The 23,846-nt window shown below is 55.8% G+C and overlaps 3 protein-coding genes across 3 annotated transcripts in view; 2 read left to right on the top strand and 1 right to left on the bottom strand.

Moving 5' to 3' along the window:
* Positions 1-654: 654 nt before the first annotated feature.
* LOC103756820 (mitochondrial chaperone BCS1) lies at positions 655-4,467 on the top strand. The gene is made up of 7 exons (XM_008922901.2): positions 655-1,032; positions 1,287-1,426; positions 1,542-1,736; positions 1,961-2,024; positions 2,365-2,534; positions 2,976-3,093; positions 3,794-4,467. Exons 1-7 carry the CDS (start codon positions 713-715, stop codon positions 4,044-4,046), a joined length of 1,260 nt encoding a protein of 419 aa, XP_008921149.2. The 5' UTR covers positions 655-712; the 3' UTR covers positions 4,047-4,467.
* Positions 4,468-5,318: 851 nt separating this feature from the next.
* Positions 5,319-12,494, bottom strand: RNF25 (ring finger protein 25). The gene is made up of 9 exons (XM_018072456.1): positions 12,272-12,494; positions 11,922-12,028; positions 11,759-11,826; positions 11,065-11,134; positions 10,866-10,937; positions 9,998-10,138; positions 9,172-9,261; positions 8,530-8,664; positions 5,319-8,414 (listed from the first exon to the last, which is right to left on the bottom strand). Exons 1-9 carry the CDS (start codon positions 12,492-12,494, stop codon positions 7,692-7,694), a joined length of 1,629 nt encoding a protein of 542 aa, XP_017927945.1. The 3' UTR covers positions 5,319-7,691.
* Positions 12,495-12,502: 8 nt separating this feature from the next.
* STK36 (serine/threonine kinase 36) overlaps positions 12,503-23,846 on the top strand; it is a 19,348-nt gene continuing 8,004 nt past the window's right edge. Inside the window, exons 1-26 of the mRNA XM_029959901.1 lie at positions 12,503-12,611; positions 12,786-12,891; positions 13,472-13,612; positions 14,283-14,360; positions 14,782-14,912; positions 15,129-15,378; positions 15,751-15,844; positions 16,022-16,191; positions 16,397-16,596; positions 16,676-16,802; positions 16,914-17,057; positions 17,333-17,512; positions 17,733-17,830; positions 18,207-18,312; positions 19,078-19,246; positions 19,526-19,647; positions 20,239-20,343; positions 20,573-20,671; positions 20,869-20,963; positions 21,282-21,348; positions 21,520-21,630; positions 21,775-21,849; positions 22,228-22,399; positions 22,805-22,952; positions 23,160-23,313; positions 23,571-23,842. Of these exons, the coding sequence (XP_029815761.1) occupies positions 12,808-12,891; positions 13,472-13,612; positions 14,283-14,360; positions 14,782-14,912; positions 15,129-15,378; positions 15,751-15,844; positions 16,022-16,191; positions 16,397-16,596; positions 16,676-16,802; positions 16,914-17,057; positions 17,333-17,512; positions 17,733-17,830; positions 18,207-18,312; positions 19,078-19,246; positions 19,526-19,647; positions 20,239-20,343; positions 20,573-20,671; positions 20,869-20,963; positions 21,282-21,348; positions 21,520-21,630; positions 21,775-21,849; positions 22,228-22,399; positions 22,805-22,952; positions 23,160-23,313; positions 23,571-23,842 (3,392 nt within the window). The 5' untranslated portion in view covers positions 12,503-12,611; positions 12,786-12,807. The remainder of the gene's footprint in view (positions 12,612-12,785; positions 12,892-13,471; positions 13,613-14,282; positions 14,361-14,781; positions 14,913-15,128; positions 15,379-15,750; positions 15,845-16,021; positions 16,192-16,396; positions 16,597-16,675; positions 16,803-16,913; positions 17,058-17,332; positions 17,513-17,732; positions 17,831-18,206; positions 18,313-19,077; positions 19,247-19,525; positions 19,648-20,238; positions 20,344-20,572; positions 20,672-20,868; positions 20,964-21,281; positions 21,349-21,519; positions 21,631-21,774; positions 21,850-22,227; positions 22,400-22,804; positions 22,953-23,159; positions 23,314-23,570; positions 23,843-23,846) is intronic.

The raw sequence follows: 23,846 nt of genomic DNA on the forward strand, positions 1-23,846 counted from the left end.
ACGGTGGGGCTCCTGCCGCGGGGCTGGGGGACCCTGCCCACGGGACGCCTGGGAAAGAGGAAGGTCACGCCTTGTGCTGGGGGAGCTGGAATGCTGCGTGAGGGAGCGGAGCGGGTCTGTGCGTCTGCCGAGGGAGGCTCCCCCTCGTCCCCTGTACCTGACAGACCTGCTGAGGGAGCTGGAGAAGCTTCAGGCCCCCTGAGCATGCGGGTGTTATCCAGACATGGAGGTGCTGCTTCCACCGCAGTCGTGTGGCCGTTCCCACCCGGCTCTCGGCTCGGCCTGGAGATGCGCTTCAGCTTTTTCGAACAATAAACCTTAAATAATTGCAGTGCTCACGATCTCTGGTTGTTTAAAGAATAAAACCCTGTAAAACTCTGAGCTTCTTGTCTTGGCTGAAGAAGCAACACATGCTCCCGTGCTTGCTGGAGAGCCTCCAGCTCCTGGCCCCCTCCTGCCTGGCTGGCCCAGTGGCCTGCAGAGAGGGAGGGAGCTCCTGCAGCCAGCAGCATTCTGAACCCCTGGTAATAAGCACAGATGTGGGAGATCCAGATGTGCTAGGCAGCCTTTCACCTTAAGAACTGGCCACGACAAAGGCCAGGGAAATGCAGGCAATCCGTTGTGTTCTTTCCTGCCACTCAGTCTTTCCACGCAGGTTGGTTTGTGGAGCACAGAAACGATGCTGTGGAAAGGAGCTGCTTAACCTCCCACGATGCCCTTTTCTGACTTTGTCCTAGCCCTGAAGGACAACCCATATTTCGGAGCTGGGTTTGGCCTTGTCGGGGTGGGCACGGTCCTGGCAGTGGCTCGTAAAGGGGCCCAGTTTGGGCTGGTGGCTTTCAGGCGCCACTACATGATCACCTTGGAGGTGCCCAGCAAGGACAAGAGCTACCAGTGGCTGCTGAACTGGGTGTCCCACCATGCCAAGCACACACAGCACCTCAGTGTGGAGACATCATACCTGCAGCATGAGAGTGGGCGTGTCAGCACCAAGTTTGACTTTGTCCCCAGCATCGGGAATCATTTCATCTGGTAAGGGGGTGCAGGGGAAACCTGTGTGGGGATTGAGCCTCACTTTGGCAGCTTGGGGGGCCTGTAGAGGCACTGGAGAGGATCCTGCCTCCTCCCTGGGTCTGGGTTAGGGCAGGAAGTAGCAAGAGGAGCCTGTACTCAGCAGTGTGAAGTGATTTCCTTACCTGAGATAAATGTTCTTGATTGATGAGCCAGGCTGGTCACAGCTGGGTGGTGCTGGATCACTGCACCCCAACCCTGTCTTCCCACCCCAGGTATCGCAGGAAGTGGATTCGCATTGAGCGCAGCCGGGAGACGCAGGTGATTGACCTGAACACAGGGACCCCCTGGGAGTCTGTCACCTTCACTGCGCTGGGCACCGACCGGGAGATCTTCTTCAACATCCTCCAGGAAGGTCTGTAGGGGAACTGCATGGGGTCCTGCTGGGAACAGCCTACTCCCTGGAGATGCCCAGGGCTTCATGGGAGATCTCCTTCCCTGGCAGCTGTCCCTTCTGCCTCTCTCCTCAGCCCGGGAGCTGGCACTGCAGAAGCAGGAGGGGAAGACACTCATGTACACGGCCGTGGGAGCAGAGTGGCGGCAGTTCGGCTTCCCCCGCCGCCGCCGGCCCCTCAGCTCCGTGGTGCTGGAGAAGGGCGTGTCGGAGAGGCTGGTTCAGGACGTGAAGGAGTTCATCAGCAATTCCAAGTGGTACAGTGACAGAGGCAAGGCTCTGGTGTGGTGTCCTCTGTACCATGTGGGGTGGGGCAGAATGCCTGTGGTTCTCTCTGGAGTCAGCTGTGGAGAGATTTTTCCCTGCTGCTTGCCTTCCCTTGGTGTATCCTCTATGCGTGATTATGTGTGCTCAATTAGCAAAGCCTTGTGGCTCTGAGGGAAGGGAGCTCAGAGCAATCCAGCTGGTTATCCTAAAAGAACACTGTCTTCCTAGGAATCCCCTACCGAAGAGGTTACCTGCTGTACGGTCCTCCTGGCTGTGGGAAAAGCAGCTTCATGTGAGTGTTGCCAGCTGGTGAACGGCAGTTTTCCCACCAGCTGCCTGCTCTGGGGCACAGCAGCCTCAGATAAGAAGGTGTGAATGAGCTTGGGTTCGGAAAGAGGAGTGGGCTGTGCCTCATGTGTGGTGCCTGGTGTTTTGCTGGCACTGTGACAGGTCAGGGTTACGAGCCCTTTGTGCCCTTGCTTTGCACAGTGCTGCACAGCAAGCTGAGCAGGTGTTCCCGTACCCCCCTCAGATCTGATCCCTGCTGGGAAAGGACACTTCTGCCCTCTCCCCTGCTGCTGGCTCTGTGCTTTCCCACTGTGATTCACCCCTGTGGTTTGTGTCCTTCCCAGCACAGCCCTGGCCGGGGAGCTGGAGTACAGTATCTGCCTGCTGAGCCTTAGTGACCACAGCCTCTCTGACGACCGGCTCAATCACCTCCTGAGCGTGGCACCACAGCAGAGCATTATCCTGCTGGAGGATGTGGACGCTGCCTTCATCAGCCGGGACCTGGCCGCTGAGAGTGAGCACTGCCCCCATTTCTGGGCCAGCAGCTGGAGGGAGGTTTGCCAGCTGTACTGGGGAAAAGTTTGGACTCTGGGCTGCTCTGCTACACCAGCAGAAACCAGGAGCGGGCATTTCTATGGCCTCAGGGCCTTAGAGATATAACCTTCATAGCCTAGGCTATACAAGAAATTTGGGTCCTTTATCCTCGGGCAAAGATCCTTCTTCTGCCTAGCTATTTTCAGTATGAGGGAGAAGGTGGCTTTCCTTCTTGTTCTCTGTTTGGATTTCCATGGGTGCATGTGGGCAGGGGAGGTGAATGTGCTACCAGCCAGGCAGAGGGTCAGCCTTGGAGCAGGGAGGGAGTGGGGAGCTTGGCATTAGGTGATAGGAAGGTGGCCTGCAAGCCTGCGCAGGGTCAGTGGCCGATGGCTGTGATCTCAGACTCCGCTGTTCCCAGACCCTGCTGCGTACCAAGGCATGGGGCGCTTGACCTTCAGCGGCCTCCTCAACGCGCTGGACGGCGTGGCATCCACAGAGGCCAGGATTGTCTTCATGACCACCAACTATGTGGACAGGTCAGAGCTGCCCTCTGGGAAGGAATAGGGTGGGTGGCACAGGAAAACCTTGCTCCCTTTTATTGGGCTTTATGTGGGGCTCTTTGAATCCTCCAGCAGGAAGAATGGGGCTTTGGGTTTCCCAAATCATCCTTTCGGATGCAAATCCCTTGATTGCTAACCAGGATTGCTGGAGCCTCAGATGCTTCCTTGCTGTTCAGAATATGGTTATTCCATTCAGGAGTGGTACCAGCTTCCTGCCCATGGGAGCTGCAGGTTTTGGGGTTGTGGCCATGCTGTGAGTGAAACGCTGGCCCCATGTGCAGCCCACTGGGTTGGTGGGATGCAGCCTGGGCTCGCAGCACCTGCTCAGCCTGCTCAGCCACTGCGCTATCGCAGGCTTGGCTCACTCCAGACCGAGCTGTCCTAGGGGGTTGTTCAGAGGTTGCTTATGGGACAGAGATGGGCAGAACTGTTTCACAGGACTTGTTTGTCCTTCTCCAGAGCCAGCCCTTCCCTTGCTCTCTCTTTTTTTTTGGGTTGATTTCTCCCCTCAGTCTCCCTAGGGATGAACCTGCTCCTTCCCTTTACCATCTCACAGTTCACAGCACTTTGCAGACAGGACACGGGTTGTGCTAGGGTGGACGGGGGGTTCCTGCAGGACCCACCCTGCAGAGATGCTTTGATCAGGTTTTCCAGGCCCCCCTCTGTCTCTTGACAGGCTGGACCCAGCCCTGGTGCGTCCTGGCCGTGTGGATCTCAAGCAGTATGTGGGCCATTGCTCCCACTGGCAGCTTTCCTGCATGTTCCAGCGCTTCTATCCTGAGCAGCCCGTGGCTGCAGCCGAGCGGTTTGCAGAGCAGGCACTGGCCGTCTCCAAACAGATCAGTGCTGCCCAGGTGCAGGGCCACTTCATGCTCTACAAGATGGACCCTGAAGGAGCCATTTCAAACATAAGCTCTATCCTGCTGTGACCTGGGGCCAGCAACACTGAGAGGACTGGGACAAAGATGTGACCATCCCAGAGATGCCATGAAGCTGCCCAGATGCACAGGCCAGGTCTCTGTTCACCTTTACCCCTCCAAGGCCTTGTTTTGGAGAGTCAGAGCTGCCAGCCTTGCAGCAGGGAGAGGGAATCAGCTCTTGCTGCTCCCCAAATTTGTGTGCTACTGCACCAGCCCTGCTCACCAGTGTGTGCCTCATGTTGGGATTTCTGTAAGCTGCTAACACTCTTGGATGTGAATCCTCTTCCTTGTGGGTCAGCCTGGGGGTTTCCTTGGGGCAGGATATTGGGGTGCTACACTGCTAAAAGCTGCTGGTTTTTTAAAGGACAACGGTCTCACTGGTTTGTGAATATCCTCTGTGAAATGCACAACATGGCTCTTGTCTCTCTGGTCCCTTTTCGTGATAGTTGCCCCACTTATCCAGCTGCTGGTTCAGAGCCCTCCTGACCAGAGCCTGGCACAGCCAGTACTGCAAATCCAGAGTGTTTCAGAAAAAAAGCAGTTCCTAAGAGACAGCTAGTTATCCCTAGACTCCAGGCTGGTGCCACTGTTCCTGCCCTGATGAGTTGTGATGCTAAGCCGCAGATCTGCTTGGATATCATTGCTTGGTGGGCATGACTGTCCCTCCTGCCAGAGATGTGGGGCCCTGGATGTATGTGAGGGCAGATGAGAGGCTTTGGTCAGTTAGAGAGTATCTTCCCAAGAGCTGTCCCATCCCAGCCCCTTTTCAGAATCTTGTAAATCAGTTTCCCCTGAGCCAGTCCTGTATTCAGTTTTGGGGGCTCCATCACCTAAATGGGGCTGTGGGAGCTGGTTCCAGGCCAAACCCAAACTGCTCAGCCCTCCTCTTGGCTCTATCCTCTGGGGCCAAGGACATAATCAAGAGCACATGGAAATACGAAGGGGCCCAACCAATGGCACCTGGATGGATTTTGGCGCAAACAGGTGCTGCTTTGGTGCAAACTCAGACTTACACAAATGTTTCTGCAAGTGAAAGGTTAGTCCTGTGGGTACGGTGGAGGGGTGGCTCCTGGAGCAGGATTCTGCTGTTGGCATCTCAAACCCTGTGTTTGGCCATCTTATAGAGGCTAGGTGCCCAAATCCAGCCCTCTTCCCTTAAAGCTGGGGGTCAAAACTGGCCAGTGAGTGACTGGTAAATGTCTCACAGTTGCTGGGGAAGATGTGGGGTGGTGAAGGGGAGCCTGAAGGGCCCGATGCCACCACACAAGAGCACAGCCAACATCAAACCACACTGCTTGCTTTTAATAGTGTTAATGCTACACACGCTGCCGGTGCTTTTCTGCCCAGCCTGGGGCTTTTGCCAGTTAAAGCCTCACAACAGCCTTGTGAGGTAGGTGGGTGACACAGGCAGACACCAAGCAAGGGGACCCAGGTCAGGGTGCAGGCTCCATTCCTCCCCTCTGACCTAGAGGTTTTGTTTGTTTAGCCCAAACTCATTTCCACATACTGTTGAAAAATGCCCTCTGCTCCAGGCTGACAGCAGTGAGTCAGAGAGGGCCCATCCTAAATCCCTACTCCCAGGAAAAAAACCCTTCCCTCTAACACATCTGGCATTTGACTGAAGTTAACCAATCCTCACTCCAATTTCCATGGCTGAATTCCCTTACTCCAAACATGGCACAGCAGCTTTCCTGCTGAGAGTAAGCCTCGCTCACCAGAGGAAGCCAAGGAGCTTCAGCTGCTGTGAAGGGCAGAGATCTTCCGTGTTTCTTTCAGGACACAATCAAATGCCTTTCTTGGAGCACAGCAGTTTCACAAGTAAAGGCAGGAGGCAGCAGACAAGCACCAATGTCAGGTAAAGTTTACACCTTTTCACCCAAGTGCAGGCAGGCCGTTCCCCCAGAAACCAGCTGAATGAGGACAGAGAGAGCACTGAATTAAAATTAGGGCTGTCTTCAGGAAGCAAGTGCTCAGCCCTTGTCCTCAGCAGGGCACAACATCTGGCTCTCAGATCACCAAGCCCAGGATGGGTTGTGTGGGCTCAGACCAAGGAGGGAGAAAGTCATGCTTTTAGAGCATTAGGGTTGAAAGTAGGGCAGTGTTGGAAATTTAAGCACAGAAGGTTCTTGGGCAGCAGGTTAAACCAACCTCTTCAGGTCAAGGCCAGGCATAGAGTAAGCAGGGCAGTAGGTAAGGAGGACCCAGCCCAGAGAGAGGTTTGTGCACCCTTCATGTGCCAAAGATCAGTCAGGTAGATGTGTGTGCTGCCAAATGCCTTCCCAGTACACACAGCCTTTGGTTTTCTGGGGATCTCACATGAAGTTCTGGCAAGTTCATTGTGGCACTGCTATTTTTGCACTCAGCAGGAGGAAGACAGAAACAACATATGTGGCCAAAAAAGAGGTGAGGTGGGGGACAAGGCACAAACAAGTGTGAAGGAATCAGTACTGTCCAGGTGAGGCGAAGAGCTTACACTGAGCCAGGCAAAGCAGGGAGCCCTCTTGCCACCCAGAAGTGCCAGGGGAAGGTCTCTGCCCTGGCTCTGGTTGCAGGGAGCAGGGAGGGGAGTGAGAAATACCAGGGATCAACACCTTTGCTCCAAATAGCAATGAACAGGAGCAAGTGGGCAGAGAAAACAAAGGGAGCAGGCTCTGGAGAAGACCCAGTGAATTAATTTAATAGTGTCCCACTTCAGAGACTTGGGATTGCCCTTCACAGCTCTGGAGTGAGACACCATTTAAATTTGTGAAGGAGAAGCAGATGGAACTGCACCAAGTTAGTTTAAACAGCAAATCCTCATTTTGAAATAAGATCAGCTTGAAGATGAAAGGAGGGTAGCAGTATCTAAAGTATTGGGGCATGTCTTCAGGTTGTTGGAAGTGCCAAGACAGCCTGGCCTTAAGAGGGGGATTCCAACAGATACACATCACAAAGCAAAGTGCTTTGAGAGACAGGCTTCCTGGGGAAGTGGGAGACACGCTGAAGCTGCAGCCAACGTGTTGACTTAAGCTTAACTTGGATCTCCTGTCTGGGACTGGGAAGTGTCCTGCATACAAACGACATGCCTGGCCAAGCCCATCAGCTGAACATCGGCCAGGGCTGCAGGAGAAACCACGTTGTCTCCAAGGGACAGGGACAACACTTGAAAAAGTGCTCCAAGAAGGAAAGGAGGACAGAGTAAGCTGAGCTGTGCTCCAGGCTGCTGCCCTGGCACAGGCCCATCACTTGGCACCACCATGGCTCCACTGGGACACTGGCTTCCAGGGAAGATCTTACCCCAACTCTGGCTCTGCCATGGCACCATGCTCAGTCCACTCACTCTGTAGGTGTGCACGTTTCTTGGCAGCTCACATATAGGGATGATGGCTGGAGGTCCCCATTTAAGGCTACCTGTCCCCTAGGTCTTCTGAGATCAAGGCTGATATGATCTGTCAAGATTCTGCTTCTCCAATGTTGGTGAGAGCCAGCTGCTCACGCCGGGATGCTTCACTCTGCTCATCCCCTGGTGACACTGCCTAGGTATGTCCCATGTGCCATCTGCCTCCTCCCTGTTAAGGGGTATGGTGTCTGCTTGCTACTGCTCTACCAGAGCCTTCACTGTTCTCCCCAGAAATAGCCCTTCCTTCCCCCCAGCCCAGCCCCTCATCATTCCTGCTAGGAGCCACTCTCTTTCTCAAGATGGGCTTCTCGATGTCCACTGGGCCTGAACACCCCTCGCCCTCTTGATGCTCTGGGGTAGGAACCACGCTCCTGAACTCTGGACCTTTCCCACCTCCCACAATCCCAGGGCCTGTGGTGACCCTGCCAGCTGGGAGCTGCTCTGTGGTCGCTGTGGTTGAATGTCAGGTTCTCCTTTTTCTTGCCCCGGGTCTCAGCCCCCTTCTCTGCACTCCATCTGTCCACATCACAGTGCTCCTCTTTCAAGTCCACAGCCTCCATTACTGGTGAGGGATCTTCAGGGCACAAATCCTTTCTTTCAGCCAAGGGAGCAGCCCTACTTCTACTGTGAGGCTTTGGAAACTCCTGATTGTGCCTTCCAGCAGGTCTCCGTTCTGGTCTCTGGCTGAAGCCCCTGGGCCCCCTGGAGCCATGGAGTGGATGACAGGCTTCTTCTCCCGGTTCTTGCAAGCCACTGCATGGCTGCCTGCCCTGGCCTCTGAGGCCTGGCCTCTCCCCTCTGTGCTTCTCCCTCTTGCTCGGTTGCTCCCTGGGCACAGCAGGCCTCTCAGGCCGCCCAGGTTCTGCCCTGGCCTCCGATGCCCCAGCTGGCTCTGGAGTCGAGGCTTGGCCGGGCGGCTGGGGCACATCTGCAGTGCTGGCACTCACCGGCAGCTCAGAGGCAGCAGCTGCTTGGCCTGGATCCGCAGCAGCTGGAGGCTGAAAGAAAGAGGCCACTGGTGAAGAAAAGGACAGGGGTGTCCCACAGCAGACGACAGTGCTTGGTCCTGCAGCCCAGGGTGCCCTCGGCAGCTCTCTGCCCCCAGTGCCATACCGCCTGGAGGCTGATGAAATAGCGGTTCCTCTCTGCTTCGGGGTCGATGATACCTCCTTTCTCTTGCTGTCTCTTGAAAATTAGGCGCAGTTCTTCCTGGTGCTGCAGCATCTTGGCATCTGGCCTGTATGGCTCCTGAGTGGCAGAAAGCAAGGCAGGGTAAGGGCTCTCAACACTTGGCAGGGATAGGCAGTAGCAGGGCTAGGAGCTACTCCCTAAACCCTCCTTTGATTGCACAGTGCCAGGCACCTGCTTCCCTTTGCCACATTGCCAGGCCTACAGATGCACGGGAAATCCCTGGACAGAGGCAGAACATCCCAGTGCAAACCCACTGTTTCTGCAGTGACTGCCTTGGGATGTCCTGCTGTGGGGCGGGATGCAGAGCAGCTACCATCAGGTCACTCTCCTGACCTGATTATATCCCAATGAGTGCAGGGACATGCCCCATGGCAGAATCACCTCTCCTCCAGCACATCTGCTCACCTCAGGGCTATACAACTGAACCTGCTCTCTGTGAGCTACCCTTTGGATAGGACATCTGGGAGGACCTGAGAGGGCACATTCATTCATCCGTTACAGTGTCACAGTTGAAGCTACCCAGTGGTAGCTGCACAGCTGGGCAGGTGAGCCCCCATCTCTTACCAGAGGGTGCTGTGGGGGCGGTGCTGCCTTCAGAGCAGAGAGATCATAGACCAGGGTCTCCCGGCAGACAGGGCACTGCACACCGACTTCCTGTGGGGAGGCAAAAGGTGACAGCAAACCCTGTCTGCGACTCAGGTCATGCACTGCCTGATAAACCTGCCCCTCTTCTGCCAGGGTAGGAAAGCCCAGGGGAGTTCCAGCAGTGTGAAAGCAGCCTGGGTCTCAATGACTGCTATGGAAGGTGGCACGCTGGGACTTGTGCTACAGCAGCTGGTTGCTGTACAAACCACCCCTGTCAGCACCTATGGCTTCAGTCCTCCTTAGCCTAGGATCTATTTTTCTCTGCTTCAAAGTGGAGCATGTCATCTATGCAGCACCTCTTTGAAAGGGTTTGTAGGAAGGAGCGTTTGACTGGTTTCATGCTCAGCTCCACTGTTTGCTCTGCAGCTGAAAACTGTTCCAGCACCTGCTCAGGCAGATTTTATCATCCCAGAATGCAGGTGATCGTGTTCACCCTGCTGCAAACCCCTGCAGTTCAAGGACTAGGAAAGGAGCTCTCTTTTCTAACTCCTGTGGTTCCAGAAGTCCAAAAATGCAACCCCCTGCCCCCTCCCACAGCATGCACTGACCCAGAGATCCAATAAACCAACATCTTTGGGGTCCTTGAAGATCACTTGGTCTAATCCCTGCTCTGATTCTCAGCACAGGTACAAAACTGACCGTGCTGCCGGGTCACACTAGCCCTCATTCCATGTCCCAAAGAGGGTGATACAGATGTCATGAAGGTCTGCGCAGGGGGAAAGGGGAGGGGGCCCAGGGCCTGTACCTGTTTGGGAGATGGTGAAAGGTGTTGATCTCTCTCCTCCTGCTGCATGAGGATCTCCTCCTCCATGTGCTGGGCATAGCGGGCCAGACAGTGGGAGTGGAAGTAGTGGTAGCATTGGGTCTTTGTGAAGGCTTCTCTCTCCTGTCAAGAAGGGCAGCTTTGAAGGGTTTCTTAGCACAGGGTTGTGTAGCCTCCCCAGCTGAGGTAGGTTTTCACTTCCATGTCAGTGGTGGCAGTGGGAAACTAGTGCTGACTACAGCCACCTAACATCTGCTCAGCTTCATCTCCACTTCTTTAGCAATTACTGGGATGCTGCTCCTTGTTTGAAGTGTTAGAAACACTCCTAATGTCATGATGCAAAGTTTTTGTGACTGATTTCTCTGTGTGTGTTTCTGTGTAAGCAGCAATCTTCCCATCTGATGTGTTCTCCTTCCTAGGCAGGCATTGACTTTCCTTGCAACTCACACAAGATCAGCTCCCCGGCCCTCACAGACCTCAGTATCCATCACACGTGGATGCGTTCCAGTCCCTCCTGACCACCTGTGTGCTGAACTCCAGGTGAGGTATGACCTATACAGGGAAGCTGAGATACACCAGCAACTATCCTCAGACCCTACCCACTTCTTTGGAGATGCTCTGGCATCTCTTGCTGCCCCTGTGCCATTTCTGTAGATGATTATTTCAGGCCGATGGGGAGAGTAGCGTGTATCGCCCTCCGAAGGCCCTCGTGCAGGCGGATCACCCACAGAATGGGGGCAGGGGCCTGCTGGGGTGCACCCTGGCCCCAGGCTGATATCCCAACCCCAGGCTCCCCATTCTCTTGCCTCACTTCCCAGTCAGCTTGCAGGGCCAGGAGACACATGCCTACCTGAAATCCATAAAGGCAGATCACACACTGTCCATGAGGAATGTTGTTGTCAGTGAGAATCTCCTTCCCCTTCTGTGGAAGCATTAAAGCAAACATTTTACTCACTGGCCTGCACATGTGCTCAGGGCTCTCCCGACCCCTCGGGCAGCCAGAGACCAGTGTCTGTGGCTGGTAACCCCCAACTTCCCCCAACTCTCACCTCAATGAGTTCATAGAGCACCTCTGTCCCCAGCCTGGCTTCAGCAACACTTCTGAGGGTCTGGGAAATCCTACAGCAAAGCAGCAGAAATGCTTAACACAAATTTAGCTACACCTTTTCACTGTCCCACATACCTGCCATCCCGCCATGGTGACATGAGGAACAAACAGAGCACTGGCCTTCAGGCTTTGCTTGGAGCACAGGATGGGCACAAGTGCACACACATATTCATGTGCTGTCCTGGCTCCCCACAAGCTGGTGCACAGGAAGCCTTTGACAGGACTTGAAGGAGCAGGTTTGCTGACGGCCTCAGCTTGAGCTCAGTTTTGGTGAATCCCAGGCTTTGTTTATCTGATGGCAGTCCCTGAGCAGGTGTGGTGGGAGCCGCTGGCAACACATTCCACTGCACCAAGGACCACCTCTGTCAGAGCAGGACCAGCAGCTTCCAAGACGCCAGGGATTCAGATTACATTTCAAGGGGACCACAGGGCAACAACTACAGGGTGGACCCCTCGGTGTCAAATTCAGCAGCAGTGGCTCCCATGAGATTTAGGACAAAGAGATTTAGGGACCTGTATCCATCCACTAACCAGACATGGGATGTCATGTGATTTAGTGAAGAGTTTTCCATAAGTTTTGCCTCCTAGATCTCTGGAGGAAAGGACTGCCCTCTCCCTGCCCTCCTGGCACTCACTTTTGAATTTGCTCATCTGACAGGCCCCGCGGGTTCCTGATGGAGATCTCCGGAGTTTCATTAGGATACTAGGAAAAAAAAAAGAGAAACGCCCAAAGCACAACAGGAAAGGTGGAGAGGCCCTGGGCGGGGAGGAGCAGGGGCGAGGGGGCGGGCAGCCTACCTGCGGGGGCACGGAGAGCACCAGGGTTTGAAGCGGGACGTACTGGGAGTCCTGGTCCTCGGCGTTGGCGGGGTGCAGGATGTTGCTGATCTCCAGAGGGCTCCCACCTGGAGGAGGGCAGGCCGGGTTGAGCGGGGCGGCGCGGGGCCGGGCCGGGCCGGGGATGTGGGACGCGGACGTACCTGCCGCGGCCCCGCGCCAACCCGCAGCTCCTCCCAGGTATTATGGACTCCAGCACCTCCAGCTCCGGCAGGCAGGCGCCCTGCAGGGACGACGGGGCAGGGGTCAGACGGCCCCACTGCCGGGGGTGCGGGATCGCGGGGGGCCGGGGAAGGTGCGAGGGTTGTTACCAGTCCGGCCGCCTCCGCCTGATTCCCCGGCCGCCGCCCATCGTCCCGCTCGCTCCGGAGCCGGAAGCGGAAGCGCGGAGCGCGTTGCCAGGCGACGGCGCGCGGCGCGGGTGTGCGGGCAGGAGCAGAGCGGGGCGGGGCCACTCCCGTCTCGCCCACCGCGGGATTGCTGCAGGGCTCGGGCAGCGGCCCGTTTCCAACCCCAGGGTTGCTGCGGGGACATCGGCCGAGGGCTCGGGGCTTGTCCTGCCCTGGAGCCGGTGGGCAGGGACGGAGCCTGGCGTGGGAGTGGGGAGGGCGATACCCGCCCAAGGGACCCGGCCCCCGGTGCAGCACCGCGGTGAGTGGGAAAGCCCCGTCCCTCGGGATCTGGGATCGCAAGGGGTGCAGCGCTGCCTTCCCAGCGCTGGCACTGCCCGGCTCCATCGCGGCTGCAGCCGGTGCCCCATGGCAGCCCGTGGCGGGGGGAGAGAGGGCGAAGCGCTGCTCCTCACCATCCGCTTTGCCTCGGCAGCTCAGCGGCCCCGGCCCGAGAGATGGAGCGGTACCACGTCCTGGAAATGATCGGCGAAGGCTCCTTCGGGCGCGTGTATAAGGGGCGCCGGAAACACAGCGCCCAGGTGAGGGGAAAGGACCGGAGGTCTGCTCTGTGGTGCCGGGGGCTGATTTCTGGTGCCTCTTTGGTTCTAAGGCTGTGCCAGGCCTTTGGGACTCAGCACTGATTCGGGTTTCTGCTGACATACCTGGCCAACTCCTGATGTCTTTGTGGGCCAAAAACCTGGCCACAATATTGCCAGCGTGGTCTAGAAGGTTCCAAATAAAGGGCAATAATCGCTTCCCTGCAGCTTCTTTAGCCTAGGGTGCTGCCAGTGCCCCTCACTGCCAGAGCACACTGCTGGCTTGTGTTAGGCTTGCTGTCCACCAGCATCTCTAGGTTCTGTCCCATGTTTCTGGAAGTCCTGATTTTATCTGTGTTCACTGACCTTTGCCTTAAATGCCAGTGTGAAAAGTAGTGTGAACACCAGTACTTATGTGCAAGGACCTGAGGAGAGCCCCAGCTCCAAGTGGTCCATTCAACAAATGTCTTGTTCAGTGTGCTCAGCTGGAAAGTGCAGAGTCCGATTACGGTTAAAAGCAGCCTTTGCCAGGGTGGGCTTGACCCGAAGCCTGATCTAATCCCAGCTTTTCCTACTTGAAAAGGTGGTGGCCTTGAAGTTCATCCCCAAGGTGGGGCGGTCTGAGAAGGAGCTGAAGAACCTGCAAAGAGAAATTGAGATCATGAGAGGCCTCCATCACCCCAACATCATCCAGATGCTTGACAGCTTTGAGACTGATAAGGAGGTGAAGGGGACTACTCTGGGCAAATGCTTTTGCTCGACTGGGCCAGGGGAACAAGGGCTGGCCCCTGCTGTCCTAGGGACATCTTTTCTCAGGAGTTGCTGGTGACACCATCCCAGGGTCTGGTTAGTGTTTTTCAGAGCCCTCTGGGATGTGCTGTGTGGGCTGCACTAGGTTATATGCAGAGGAGAAGGAGATGACTAGGGGAATGCAAGATGAGTGGTTTAAGATTACAGGATGAGGATGACTCTTCAGTCATCTCATCAGTCTTTTCAGAGACTGGCTTTTCACTGATTTATACTCTCGTGGAGGTAATAGGATAAAAGGACTGAAGACTGTGCAATGGGGCATGAGGGCATGAAATAAAGTAATTGGGCAGCAGATTCAAAACAAGCTCAAGGGAGTGATTCTATTCACTGGGTTTGGGAGTACTATTCTAGGTTTGTCCTATCCTTCCCTCTTCCCTTGTTTTTGCTGGCTGTACAAGATACAAGACCTCTGCTAAGTGCCAGGCCCTTGCTGCAGTGCAGCCATGAGGGCTCTCTTCCATCCCAGGTCCCAACCCAAGCTGATGGACTGTGCACAATGACAACCCAGCACCCCCCTCAGACTTCCTACTCTGCTCTGTCCTGGTCCCCAGGGCCTGATCTCACCATGCTGCTCTTCCCTCCAGGTGGTGGTGGTGACTGACTATGCAGAGGGGGAGCTTTTCCAGATCCTGGAGGATGATGGGAGTTTGCCTGAGGACCAGGTGACTGTCATGGTGGTGGCCATGCAGCGTTTGCAGGTTGAAGAGAACAGGATTTGTCTGCCTGCAGGCAGAGGGTCTCTGCTGTGAGCCGGGACGTGTCAGGAGGGTGAGGGTGCCTCCAGAGCTTTACCTGGCAGAGTTTCTGAAAAGGATGAAGAGGGAGCCAAGTTGCACCATGGGACAGTGGGGTCCTGCAGGGACCTTGGTTTCCTTGTTCCCTCTCCAAGGGCTACAGCACCAGACTGCTGCCTTGGCCATTGGCCTACTCCAAGGAACTGCTGGCCCACAGCTGGGGTTGGTCCCTGCCCCAAGAGGCCAAGAGCAGAAGCAGGGGTACTGGGGGAGCCAGGCTGTTAGGGACATGGTTGTGCCAGCGGGTGGCACCGTGGGACACAGTGTGAGGCTCCCATGTCTCTGGCAGGTCCAGACCATCGCTGCTCAGCTGGTCTCTGCTCTCTATTACCTGCACTCCCACCGCATCCTGCACCGAGACATGAAACCCCAGAACATCCTTCTGGGCAAAGATGGTGTCGTCAAGCTCTGTGACTTTGGGTGAGTGCTGGGGGCCAGCTTGAGGGGGACACTTGGCCTTAAGGCAGCCAAGAGGTGCAGAAGGGGGCCGGATTCTGTGGATATTTAGAGGTTAAGCAGAGAGGGAGGATTTTGTCCTCCAGGGGGAAGAAGTGTTGGTAAACTCATAGGGAACTCCCTGGGAGCTGCAATGGATGTTTCAGCCTGAACTTGCCATCTGTGCTTTGCTCTGAGCAGGTTTGCCCGTGCCATGAGCATCCATACCATGGTGCTGACCTCCATCAAGGGCACCCCACTGTATATGTCCCCTGAGCTGGTGGAGGAGCGGCCGTATGACCACACAGCAGATCTCTGGTCTGTGGGCTGCATCCTGTACGAGCTGTTTGTGGGCACTCCTCCCTTCTACACCAACAGCATCTTCCAGCTTGTCAGCCTCATCGTCAAGGACCCTGTGAAATGGCCCACGGCCATGAGCCCGGTGTTCAAGGTAAGGGTGAAGGGTGAGCTCTGTTAACACAGCTTTGGCCTTGCTTCCTGCCCTGGTGAGTCACTCTTAGCTTTTATGCCCCTAACAGGGACTTTGGAACATAGACAAGGGATGAGAGCTGGGCCTCCTGGGAGGTGGACCCTTATCACTGCTGTCCATAAGCTGGGAAACTGGGGCCAACAGCAAAGGAGTGATTTACTGGACTGGGAAGGGAAATGTCTTCCTGTCTGCCCTAAGCACTAGAGCTACTCATTTCCCAGAGCCAGGCAGGGAAGGCAGGCCTCCTGGGTGCCCTCACTGGGGGAGACTGGTGGGTACGCTGTGCACACTGGTGCATGCTGAACATGTCTCAGTGATCCTGCTGTCCTGTAGAGCTTCCTTCAGGGACTACTAATGAAGGACCCCCACCAGCGTCTGTCATGGCCAGAGCTGCTCTCTCATCCATTCATTGCTGGACGGGTTACTGGTGAGTACCTGCTTTTTGCAGCACTGGACAGGTCCGTTTCCTCCTACTACTGCCTGGAGACTCAGAGGACTGCCCTTCCCTGCTATTTTTACTATCCTAGTCTTTGCCTCCCTCCTCTCAGCTTTCTCCAAGCACTGACTCCTAGCTGCTTATGAAGTTCTCCTCTCACCTCCCCAGTGATCGATGACACAGAAGAGTGTGGGATCTCAAACCCCTTTACTACAAAGCTGTCCCCAGAACTGCAGGCCCTGAAGGAACAGCAAGCCCATTCCCTGGTCCCCAGGAGCAGCCAGTCCAGGATCCTGAGAAAGGCCCAGCAGAAGATGGTTGAAGAGGCACAGAAAAAGGTGGAGGAAATTGGGGGGTTCTCCTGGCTGTGTCCCACAGTCGGGGCAGAGGAGGAGCACTGAAATGGGCCCTGGGGGAAACACATGGGTCAGGCTGGGGTGTCAGTGACACACGAAGCGGGATGTGGGGTGCACAGGGTGGTAGGGTCTAGGAGACTCATCTGTCTGATTAACTGCCCTGACCAAACTTCTCTGCCATCATCAGGGGCAACTGAAGGTAGGTGATGCATTTATGAAGGACTCTGGCAATGGACACCCCAGGCATAGACCCAGAGCAGGTCCAGGCAAGGCAGCCCCTGAGGAGGGGGAGCCACTGGCTGCCTCCAGTGAGAATAACTCTGGTCTCCTGCAAGGAAAGAGCAGCATGGCAGAGTGGGAATTGGAGGAGTCTCTTCCTGACCCATGGTGAGAGGGGGCTGAGGCTGGGGCAGGAGGAAAAGGGGGAAGAAAGGTCTTTCACTGACTGTGTTGTTTCCTTGGCCAGCCAGCACAGCATCTCTCGAGACTATGAGCGGGAGTTTCCTGGAGCAGGTGCCCCTCCACAGCCTGATGCTGGCAGGGCAGAGCCCCGGGGCAGGCGCAGCATTGAGGCCGTGGACCTGGAGAGTGAGGTAAGACAGTGTCTTGAGGTGGGGACACCAGGACCTAGTCTCCAGGGGCTGGTACAGAGACCCTGGGACTGGCAGGGTCTGTGGCATCAGTCCTCTCTCCTCCATGGCTAGGAGCTGGAGAGCGATGAGGAGTGGCAGCACTTGATTGAGGCCACTGAGCCCTCGGCCATGCAGCTGAGCACACCTCTGAGCCTCCTGAGGGACCCAGCCTTTCAGCACCGTGTCAAGGACTGCCTGGCAGACTCTGCTCAGCAGGTAAGTGATGGCAGTAAGCTGGCCCAGGCAGCTGTAACTGGTGACGTGGATGCCGCCTTCTTCCCCAGGATTGGGTTCAGAACATCTCGAGAGTCCTTAGTCCAGCAAGCAAAAAGATCCCCTGCTTCTCCAGGAGTTGGGGCTGTCTTATGCACTTAGCTTGCCATCTGTGACTCTGCTGTCCCCTGCATGAATGCTTGAGGGGCTGCCCCATGGCTGATGGAGAGGCCAAACCCACTGCTAATTATGAGCTCTTCTGGTTTCTCCATGTCCAGGTGCTGGAAGGGATGCTGGAGGGTGCCTCCTATCTCCGTCCTGTGCTTCGTGTTGTGGGGAACCTCCTGGCTACCCGGTGTGACTCTGAGCTGTTGGACCACTTCTGCCAAGAACTGAATGTGCCTCTGTCCCTGCTGTGTTTAGCCAAGCAGATCCTGGAGAGTGGTTGCACCAAGCAGGTGGGTATAGGACCCCAGAGAAATTCAGGCTCCTTCCAGCCCTGCAGAGTGCTGGTGCTGAGGAGGCACTGGTGTCCTGCTGGAGCTGGCTCACAGGACTGGTGCCTCTTCCAAGCATCCTTGAGAAGGGAAAGGTTCTGGCAGGGAAGGATCCTATCACAGTGGTGTGGGGATGGCCAGCAGACAATCCCCATTTGCTGTTTCTTTCTGGATCCTGCAGCAGCCCTGGTGTATCACTGTGCTGACAGACCTCCTCATGGTGACCACAGTTTATTTCAGCAGTGAACGCAGCCTGGAGGAGAGTGGGCAAAAGGACAGGTAAGGACAACCTTCTGTGCCCTGAGGTCTCTTGTGGCCACTTTGGGGACCCAGAAGTAAGCAGGAGGGTAGTGTTCATACTCTGCAGCCGTAGTCATCTCTGAGGGGAAGCATCATGGACTAAGCACCTCATGCCAGATCACTGTGCTCACAGAGGAGCGCTTTCCTTCAGTGGGACTAACTAAGGGGAAGGCAGCTGTGCTGTCCACAGTCAGTGGACACACAGTCCAGTTGTGCTGCCCACTAACAGAAGCTCACAGTGTCAGTGTGTGCTGCCTGCCCCATTAGCCAGGGCCACATGGGCCTGGCCAGATTCTGTCCTCGTAACCAGGGGCCATGATTCTCCACTCTCATCTGCCCCTGCTGCTTCCCCCAGCCTGCAGACCTTCCAGGAGAGTGCTGGTTGCTTCCTGGCCCTGCTGCCGGAGCTGCTGGCTGAGCCAGTCGACAGTGAGATGAGACTCTGCCAGCAAAGCCTTCTGGTAAGGGTGCCCCCATCTCCCTCCTCCCCACCCTTTTCTGTAGGGACAGAAGGTGTGGGGCTGTCTCTGTAATGTCGAGGGGATGCAGGCTGAGGACCCTTCTCCTAGCTATGGGTCTGATGCATTCTTGTCAGGGCAGGCTGTGTCACCCACTGTCTCACCCATTGTGGGGGATTGCATACAGAAAGGAGGTCTCTGAGGGGGCACCTTCCCTGGCTCTGCCATTCTGGGGTAGCTTTACTGGCTGAGCCAGCAGTAAGTGCAGTCCCTGATACACACCCTGGCAAAAATGGCCTTGTGGCCAGGCAGTGTCACTTCACCAGATGTGTCCCTTGTTCTGCTACTGAAAGCTCTGCTGCTGGGATTGTGCTGGGTGGGCACAGTGTTGGAGTATGATTCACATGTGACTCAGGCAGCAGATGTGTACAGGCTTGTATTTGGTATCATCTTGCTTTTAGTCTTTTTTTTTCAGGCTGCATGTTTTAAAGCCAGAGGAAGCAAGAGTAAAAAGAGCTCTTGCTCTTGGGTAATGCGTTGGGTGTGCTCTGCCAGGCCGTGACAGGTGTGGAGGGACACATGCTTCCATGTGTACCCCTCACTTTGCCAGCATGCAGCCAAAATGTGGGTCCCATACTGTAACCTGGCTGGAGAGGACAGTTGGAGGTTCCTGAAGCTCCAGCACGAGTCCTTCTCCCATCTCTGCTGTCCTGCCACAGCCTCCTCCTGCGCTGTCCTTCTCTCTCTCCTCCCACATTCATTCTGCAGTGGTGGCAACCCCTGTGTCTTCCCCAGTGCTTCACCCAGCTCTGTGAGAGCCTGGATGCGACAGACCCCTCCATCTCTGCACCCTTCTACGCCGGCCTGCGAGAGGAGCATCAGCCACTGCTGAACAGACTCCTTCACGGATCCATCTCAGAGCAGCCTGCTCTGCGAGGTAGTATGGTAGCAGCTCACCACTTCTTCCTGGGGTTTCCCTTCTCTCTCTCTTGCTCTTGGGCTCCATCAGAGCACTGGCAGCCATTGCAGTGCTGTTGGCCAGAGAAGGTCGCTGAAGCTTATCTGCCCAGACCCCTACTGACCAGGGCTCTTCTCTCCCTTAATCTCAGATCTCACCCTCCTCAGGTCATAAGCTTTTCCTCTCTTGCCCTCCAACCTCATCCTGCTGCCTCTCAACACCCTCAGCACATGACTCCCAAGCTCTGCCCCTGCATAGGTGCAGCGATGGAGGCCAAGTCAGACCAGAGCCCATGTGTGGCAGACCTCTTCATGGCTGCACTGGCTGCTGCCTGCAGTATCCCCCTGGAGAGGAACAGCTGTCGGGAAGCCAAGCAGCAGGTCAGACCAGCTCTCTGTACAGGGTGAGGAGGTGTGGTCCCCACAGGGCAGTAGCCCTTTCCAGGAGGATTTCTTTCTCAGCAGTGGAGTGGAGGGCTGGGATCCTGTGCCTTTGATGGCTGCAGGGCTGGCTTTTGCAGACTGGTCCTCCCAGCTGAGCTTTAGGAATCTAAGGATTCTTAAATCAATTGAGAGACTTAAACTTAGCCCATCTCACAGTTCAGATCCTAAGTAAAGAACTAGGCAATACAGAGAAAACATGAAGAATTCTTATATGACATTGATATAAACTGTAGGAAATCTGAAATTGAATGGACAATAAGAGGGAAAACAACTACAGATTAATATTTGATTCTTTACCTCAACTCTGAGTCAACAAGGAGGGAAGCAGAGGAAGAATCTCACCTTGCTTAGCTCTGGGACTGTGCATCAAAGCCGTACTGGGTTATGGCAGGTGGGGATCCCTTTGTGAACACAAGCAACACATAGGAAGCAAATGCCTTCTTTCATTAATTTGTTGCTAGCATTAAACCCCTTAAGTCTGTGCAGTGCTTCAGGTGCCTAGGGTGCAAAACAGGGTGATTTCTGCAGGTCGCTCAGGCAGTAGCTGAAAAGCTTATGGAAGGAGAGAGCCAGCAGCTTGGGAAACTGCTGGGAAGACTGGAGCACTCAAGCTGCTCCTTGAATGTACTGAAGGTAATGGCCCCATCCTTTTATCTGGCTGTGCCCAGAGACACCTTGGCTCTGGAATTAGGAGTATGGGGAAGGGGGAACTGTGGGCTCAGGCCTTAATGACTCCCATCTGCCTGATGTCAGTTGTTGAATAAATGAGCCCATGGTAGCCATGGGATATGACTGGAGTGGGCCTGGTCACTTTGTTCCTGTCCCCAGGGGTTGGTATGCATTTCTCCCCTCTGCCTCACAGATCCTCTATGCTGGCTGCCATGCCCACCCAAGCCTGTGCCAGCACCTGGGAAGGAGCCAACGGCTGTGGGGTTTCCTCATGCAGCTCTTGAAGGGTGAGGTAGGACTGACCACAGCCTGGTGGGGTGGTGGGGTAGGAGTGTGGGCAAGCAGGACACATTCCTCCGAGCACAGTTTGCACCACTGTAGTGTGGGGAGAAGAGTTTAGGAGAGTGCAGTTCTCCTCCAGGGCCCAAAAACATCCCCTCCTCCCCTTGTACCCTTGGTGTTCCACTGTGACTCCTGCTCCCTTGGCAGGTCCCCTCGGTGGAGGTGGCCCAGGAGGCAGCCTGTGAGGCCTCTGTGTGCCTGCTAGCCCTGCTCACTCTGCACTTTCAGGCTTCCCCTCCCAGGTAAGCACCTGCTTTCACTCATGGGTGGGAGAGGAACATGCCCTGCCCTCAATAGCCCTCTGTCTCTCACTCTGCCCAGAGCTGGGATCCTGCTTCCACTGATCCCTCCAATCCGGACACATCAGCAGAGTGCTGGGCAGTGTGGGTGGGTGTTGGGGATGCAGTGAGAGGACCCAGTGTGGACAAAGAGGTGCTGTGAACCAGAGCTCCTCCTCGAAGATGGCTGCTTCCAAGCCCTGGGGGTGTTTGAATGCTGCTGCTCTGCACTGTGTGAAGCTGTGGGAACATAGCCCTTTTCTCCTGGTCCCTGTGTTTTAGGCTTCAGGAGGTGGTTACCTTGGCTGTGGATCTCATCACGCAATCTCCTGTTGGTGATTGCCTTGTGGTAAGCTGCCCCCCATACCAGAGCCACCACTGAGAGCCCTGCAGAGCCCTACATCACATTTGGGTCTCACCATTCCTCACTCAGGGTGGGATGAGGCCGTGGGATGAAGGGTCAGTACTGACCAAGTAGATGGGAAAGTCACAAAGGTGCTGAGCTCTCCCTGTCCCACAGGGTGCTGCAGCATTCCTCCTGGCACAACTCAATCAGCATGGGGTGGCCTTGGAGCTCAAGGGAGAAGAGGTCCTACCAGTGGTGACAAATGCGCTGACAACACCTGCTAAGGTATGGGATGGGGACAAAGAAGCTGGGGAGCCATGCACACCCCACTGTGGAGGTGTGCAAAGATGGGCTCAGAAGGGTGCAGGTGTGGTGCTGCTGCCCTCAGATCCAGCACCCAGATCCAGCTTGTCCCCCACTCTCTTACAGCTGCAGCTCCCCCTGCCAATGGGTGCTGGTCTCTATGATGGGCTCTTTTTCCTCCTGCTGAAACTCCTTGCTCAGGTACCAGTCTGCCCATCTTCCTTTGCCTGGTCCCTGCCAAAAGGTGGTGTGTCAAAAAGACCTGAATGTGGATTGGTAATGAGGTTGAGGCAAGCCAGAGAACTGTGGAGCTTTGGCTGAGCTGTGCAACCCCATGAAAGTCACCTAATGTCTCTGAAGAGTTGATGGGAGAGTGGTAGGCAGGGAGGGATGATCCATGGGCACACTGGAGAAAGAAGGCAGAGATGCCCTGGGACTGACACTGTTGGCAGGTACAGCAGGGCCCCTGGGCCATGGCCATCCAGCCCTGACCTTCCCAGGACCAAGGGGCTGGCAGAGCCATGGACCAGAACCACATGGGGGGCCATAAGGGACCATGATATCTGCCTCTAACTCTAGGAGGATGTGGCCATGGAGCAGGGCTTTGCCTCCTCAGAGCTGTGGAGCCTGGTCTGGCATTGTGTTGCTGTGGTGCTTCAAGTGGGCAGTGACAGGGCAGCGCTGGAGGGAGAGCCCCCAGGGGCAGGCCACCCCATGGCAGAGCCAGACTGGAACCTCCTTTCCCCTCAAGGTAGGAGCTGCAGGACAGCAGGACATCCGCCCTGGACCCTGCTCCACATCCTGCTCTCAGACTTGCCCATGTCTGTCCCTGTCTGCATCTGTTCCCTGAGGCCAGAGGGCCCAGGTGGCTTTTCTTGAGGATTGCAAATTGTCCTCTGGGGAGAGAGGACTTGGCTGGCCCATGCTGTGCCCAGTTGGCAGCAGCTCAGCTGAGCTGGCTGTGCAGGAACAAAAAGGGTATCTGTGCTGCAGGGAACATTCACCCTGGCAGATGTGACCACTGGGGTGGAGATTTTTTTGGTTTCGGGCAGGGAAGCACAGAAGTAACTGTGGAGCAGCCTTGAGGCAGTATAGACACAAGAGAGGAGACTTTTCAGCCTTCCTAGCTTTGCATCTCTGCCTGTTCTCCCTGCAGGCACCCTGCTCTTCCTCAGCCTGGCCCTCTGCATCTTCACTCGTGAGTCGCACCAGTGCCTGCCTCAGCTCACCCAGTCCCGTGGTGTCCTCATGGTGACCCTGAAGAGACTGCTGTCCCCCAGCTTCCTGGAATGCCTGGCACAGACGTGAGTTGTGGCAAGAGCTGAAGTGGGCAGAGCTCACCTACTGAATGGGGCTTGGACATAGGCAAGCCAAGGACAGAGAAGCTCCTGACCTGGCACTTGCAGAACCTCTCCTTAGTGCCTGGTGTGGGGGATGCCCTCTGCCTCTTGCCCTGTCGTTTTTCTGATTACCTCTGTATTAAACCCTCTCTCTCTCTCTAACAAATTCAGGCAAGCAGGAGAGGACCCTGAGGTTGTCCCAGCTGTGGTCATCCAGGCCTGCCAGCTCCTCTGTTTCCCTTTTGCCCTGGATGTGGATAGAGACACCTTAGCACTGATCATGGAGGCTATGAGAGACACCCAGATCCCTGCCCAGCTGCTGCAGGTATCTTCTTGGCACTGTGTTTTTCTTCTCCCCCATACTGTGGAGACACCTCCCCACGTTGGAGCCCCCAATGTGTGGCACCACTTCATACCATGGTGTCAGTTTCTGCCCACACAGGGATGTCACTTGGGTGCCATGCAACCCTCAGAACAGGTTGGCCTGCACTGACCTGCTGGCCACCTTCAGCTGTTGCTTGGCTTGGCTCAGCTCACACAAGTGCAGCGCACTCAGCACTGCTGTCTTTCCTTTCTCCTTAGGTCTGCTCTCGCCATCTGCCCTTCTCATTCACGGAGCTCCCTATGAGCCTCCTGTGCCACCTCGTTGTGTCTGACACTCAGGTCATAGACCAAGTGGTGAGGGAAGCTGCCACCTCGGAGCATGTCATTGCCTTTTTCAAATCTGCCTTGTTCTCAGACAACCTCACACTCACAACTGACCTCCTGTCTCTCTTGACCCATGTGGCCCGGGCCTGTTCGGAGCATCTGCCCTTTCTCCAGAGGATCCTGAGGGGCTTGGATGTGGCTGACCAGCCA

The sequence above is a fragment of the Manacus vitellinus genome, unplaced genomic scaffold, assembly GCF_001715985.3.
Source record: "Manacus vitellinus isolate BGI_N305 unplaced genomic scaffold, ASM171598v3 scaffold_22_pilon, whole genome shotgun sequence".
NCBI lineage: Eukaryota > Metazoa > Chordata > Aves > Passeriformes > Pipridae > Manacus > Manacus vitellinus.

What these genes read in the sequence shown, in the direction of transcription:
- LOC103756820 (XM_008922901.2), top strand. Translation starts at nt 713, where the DNA reads ATGCCCTTTTCTGACTTTGTCCTAGCCCTGAAGGACAACCCATATTTC. An exon ending in CAAGTGGTACAGTGACAGAG is followed by an intron (nt 1,737 to 1,960) that starts GCAAGGCTCTGG and finishes CTGTCTTCCTAG; the next exon opens with GAATCCCCTACCGAAGAGGT. An exon ending in TGTGGGAAAAGCAGCTTCAT is followed by an intron (nt 2,025 to 2,364) that starts GTGAGTGTTGCC and finishes TGTCCTTCCCAG; the next exon opens with CACAGCCCTGGCCGGGGAGC.
- RNF25 (XM_018072456.1), bottom strand. Translation starts at nt 12,494, where the DNA reads ATGTCCCCGCAGCAACCCTGGGGTTGGAAACGGGCCGCTGCCCGAGCC. An exon ending in TCAGATGAGCAAATTCAAAA is followed by an intron (nt 11,135 to 11,758) that starts GTGAGTGCCAGG and finishes GCTTTGCTGTAG; the next exon opens with GATTTCCCAGACCCTCAGAA. An exon ending in ATTTCATCAGCCTCCAGGCG is followed by an intron (nt 8,415 to 8,529) that starts GTATGGCACTGG and finishes TCTTTCTTTCAG; the next exon opens with CCTCCAGCTGCTGCGGATCC.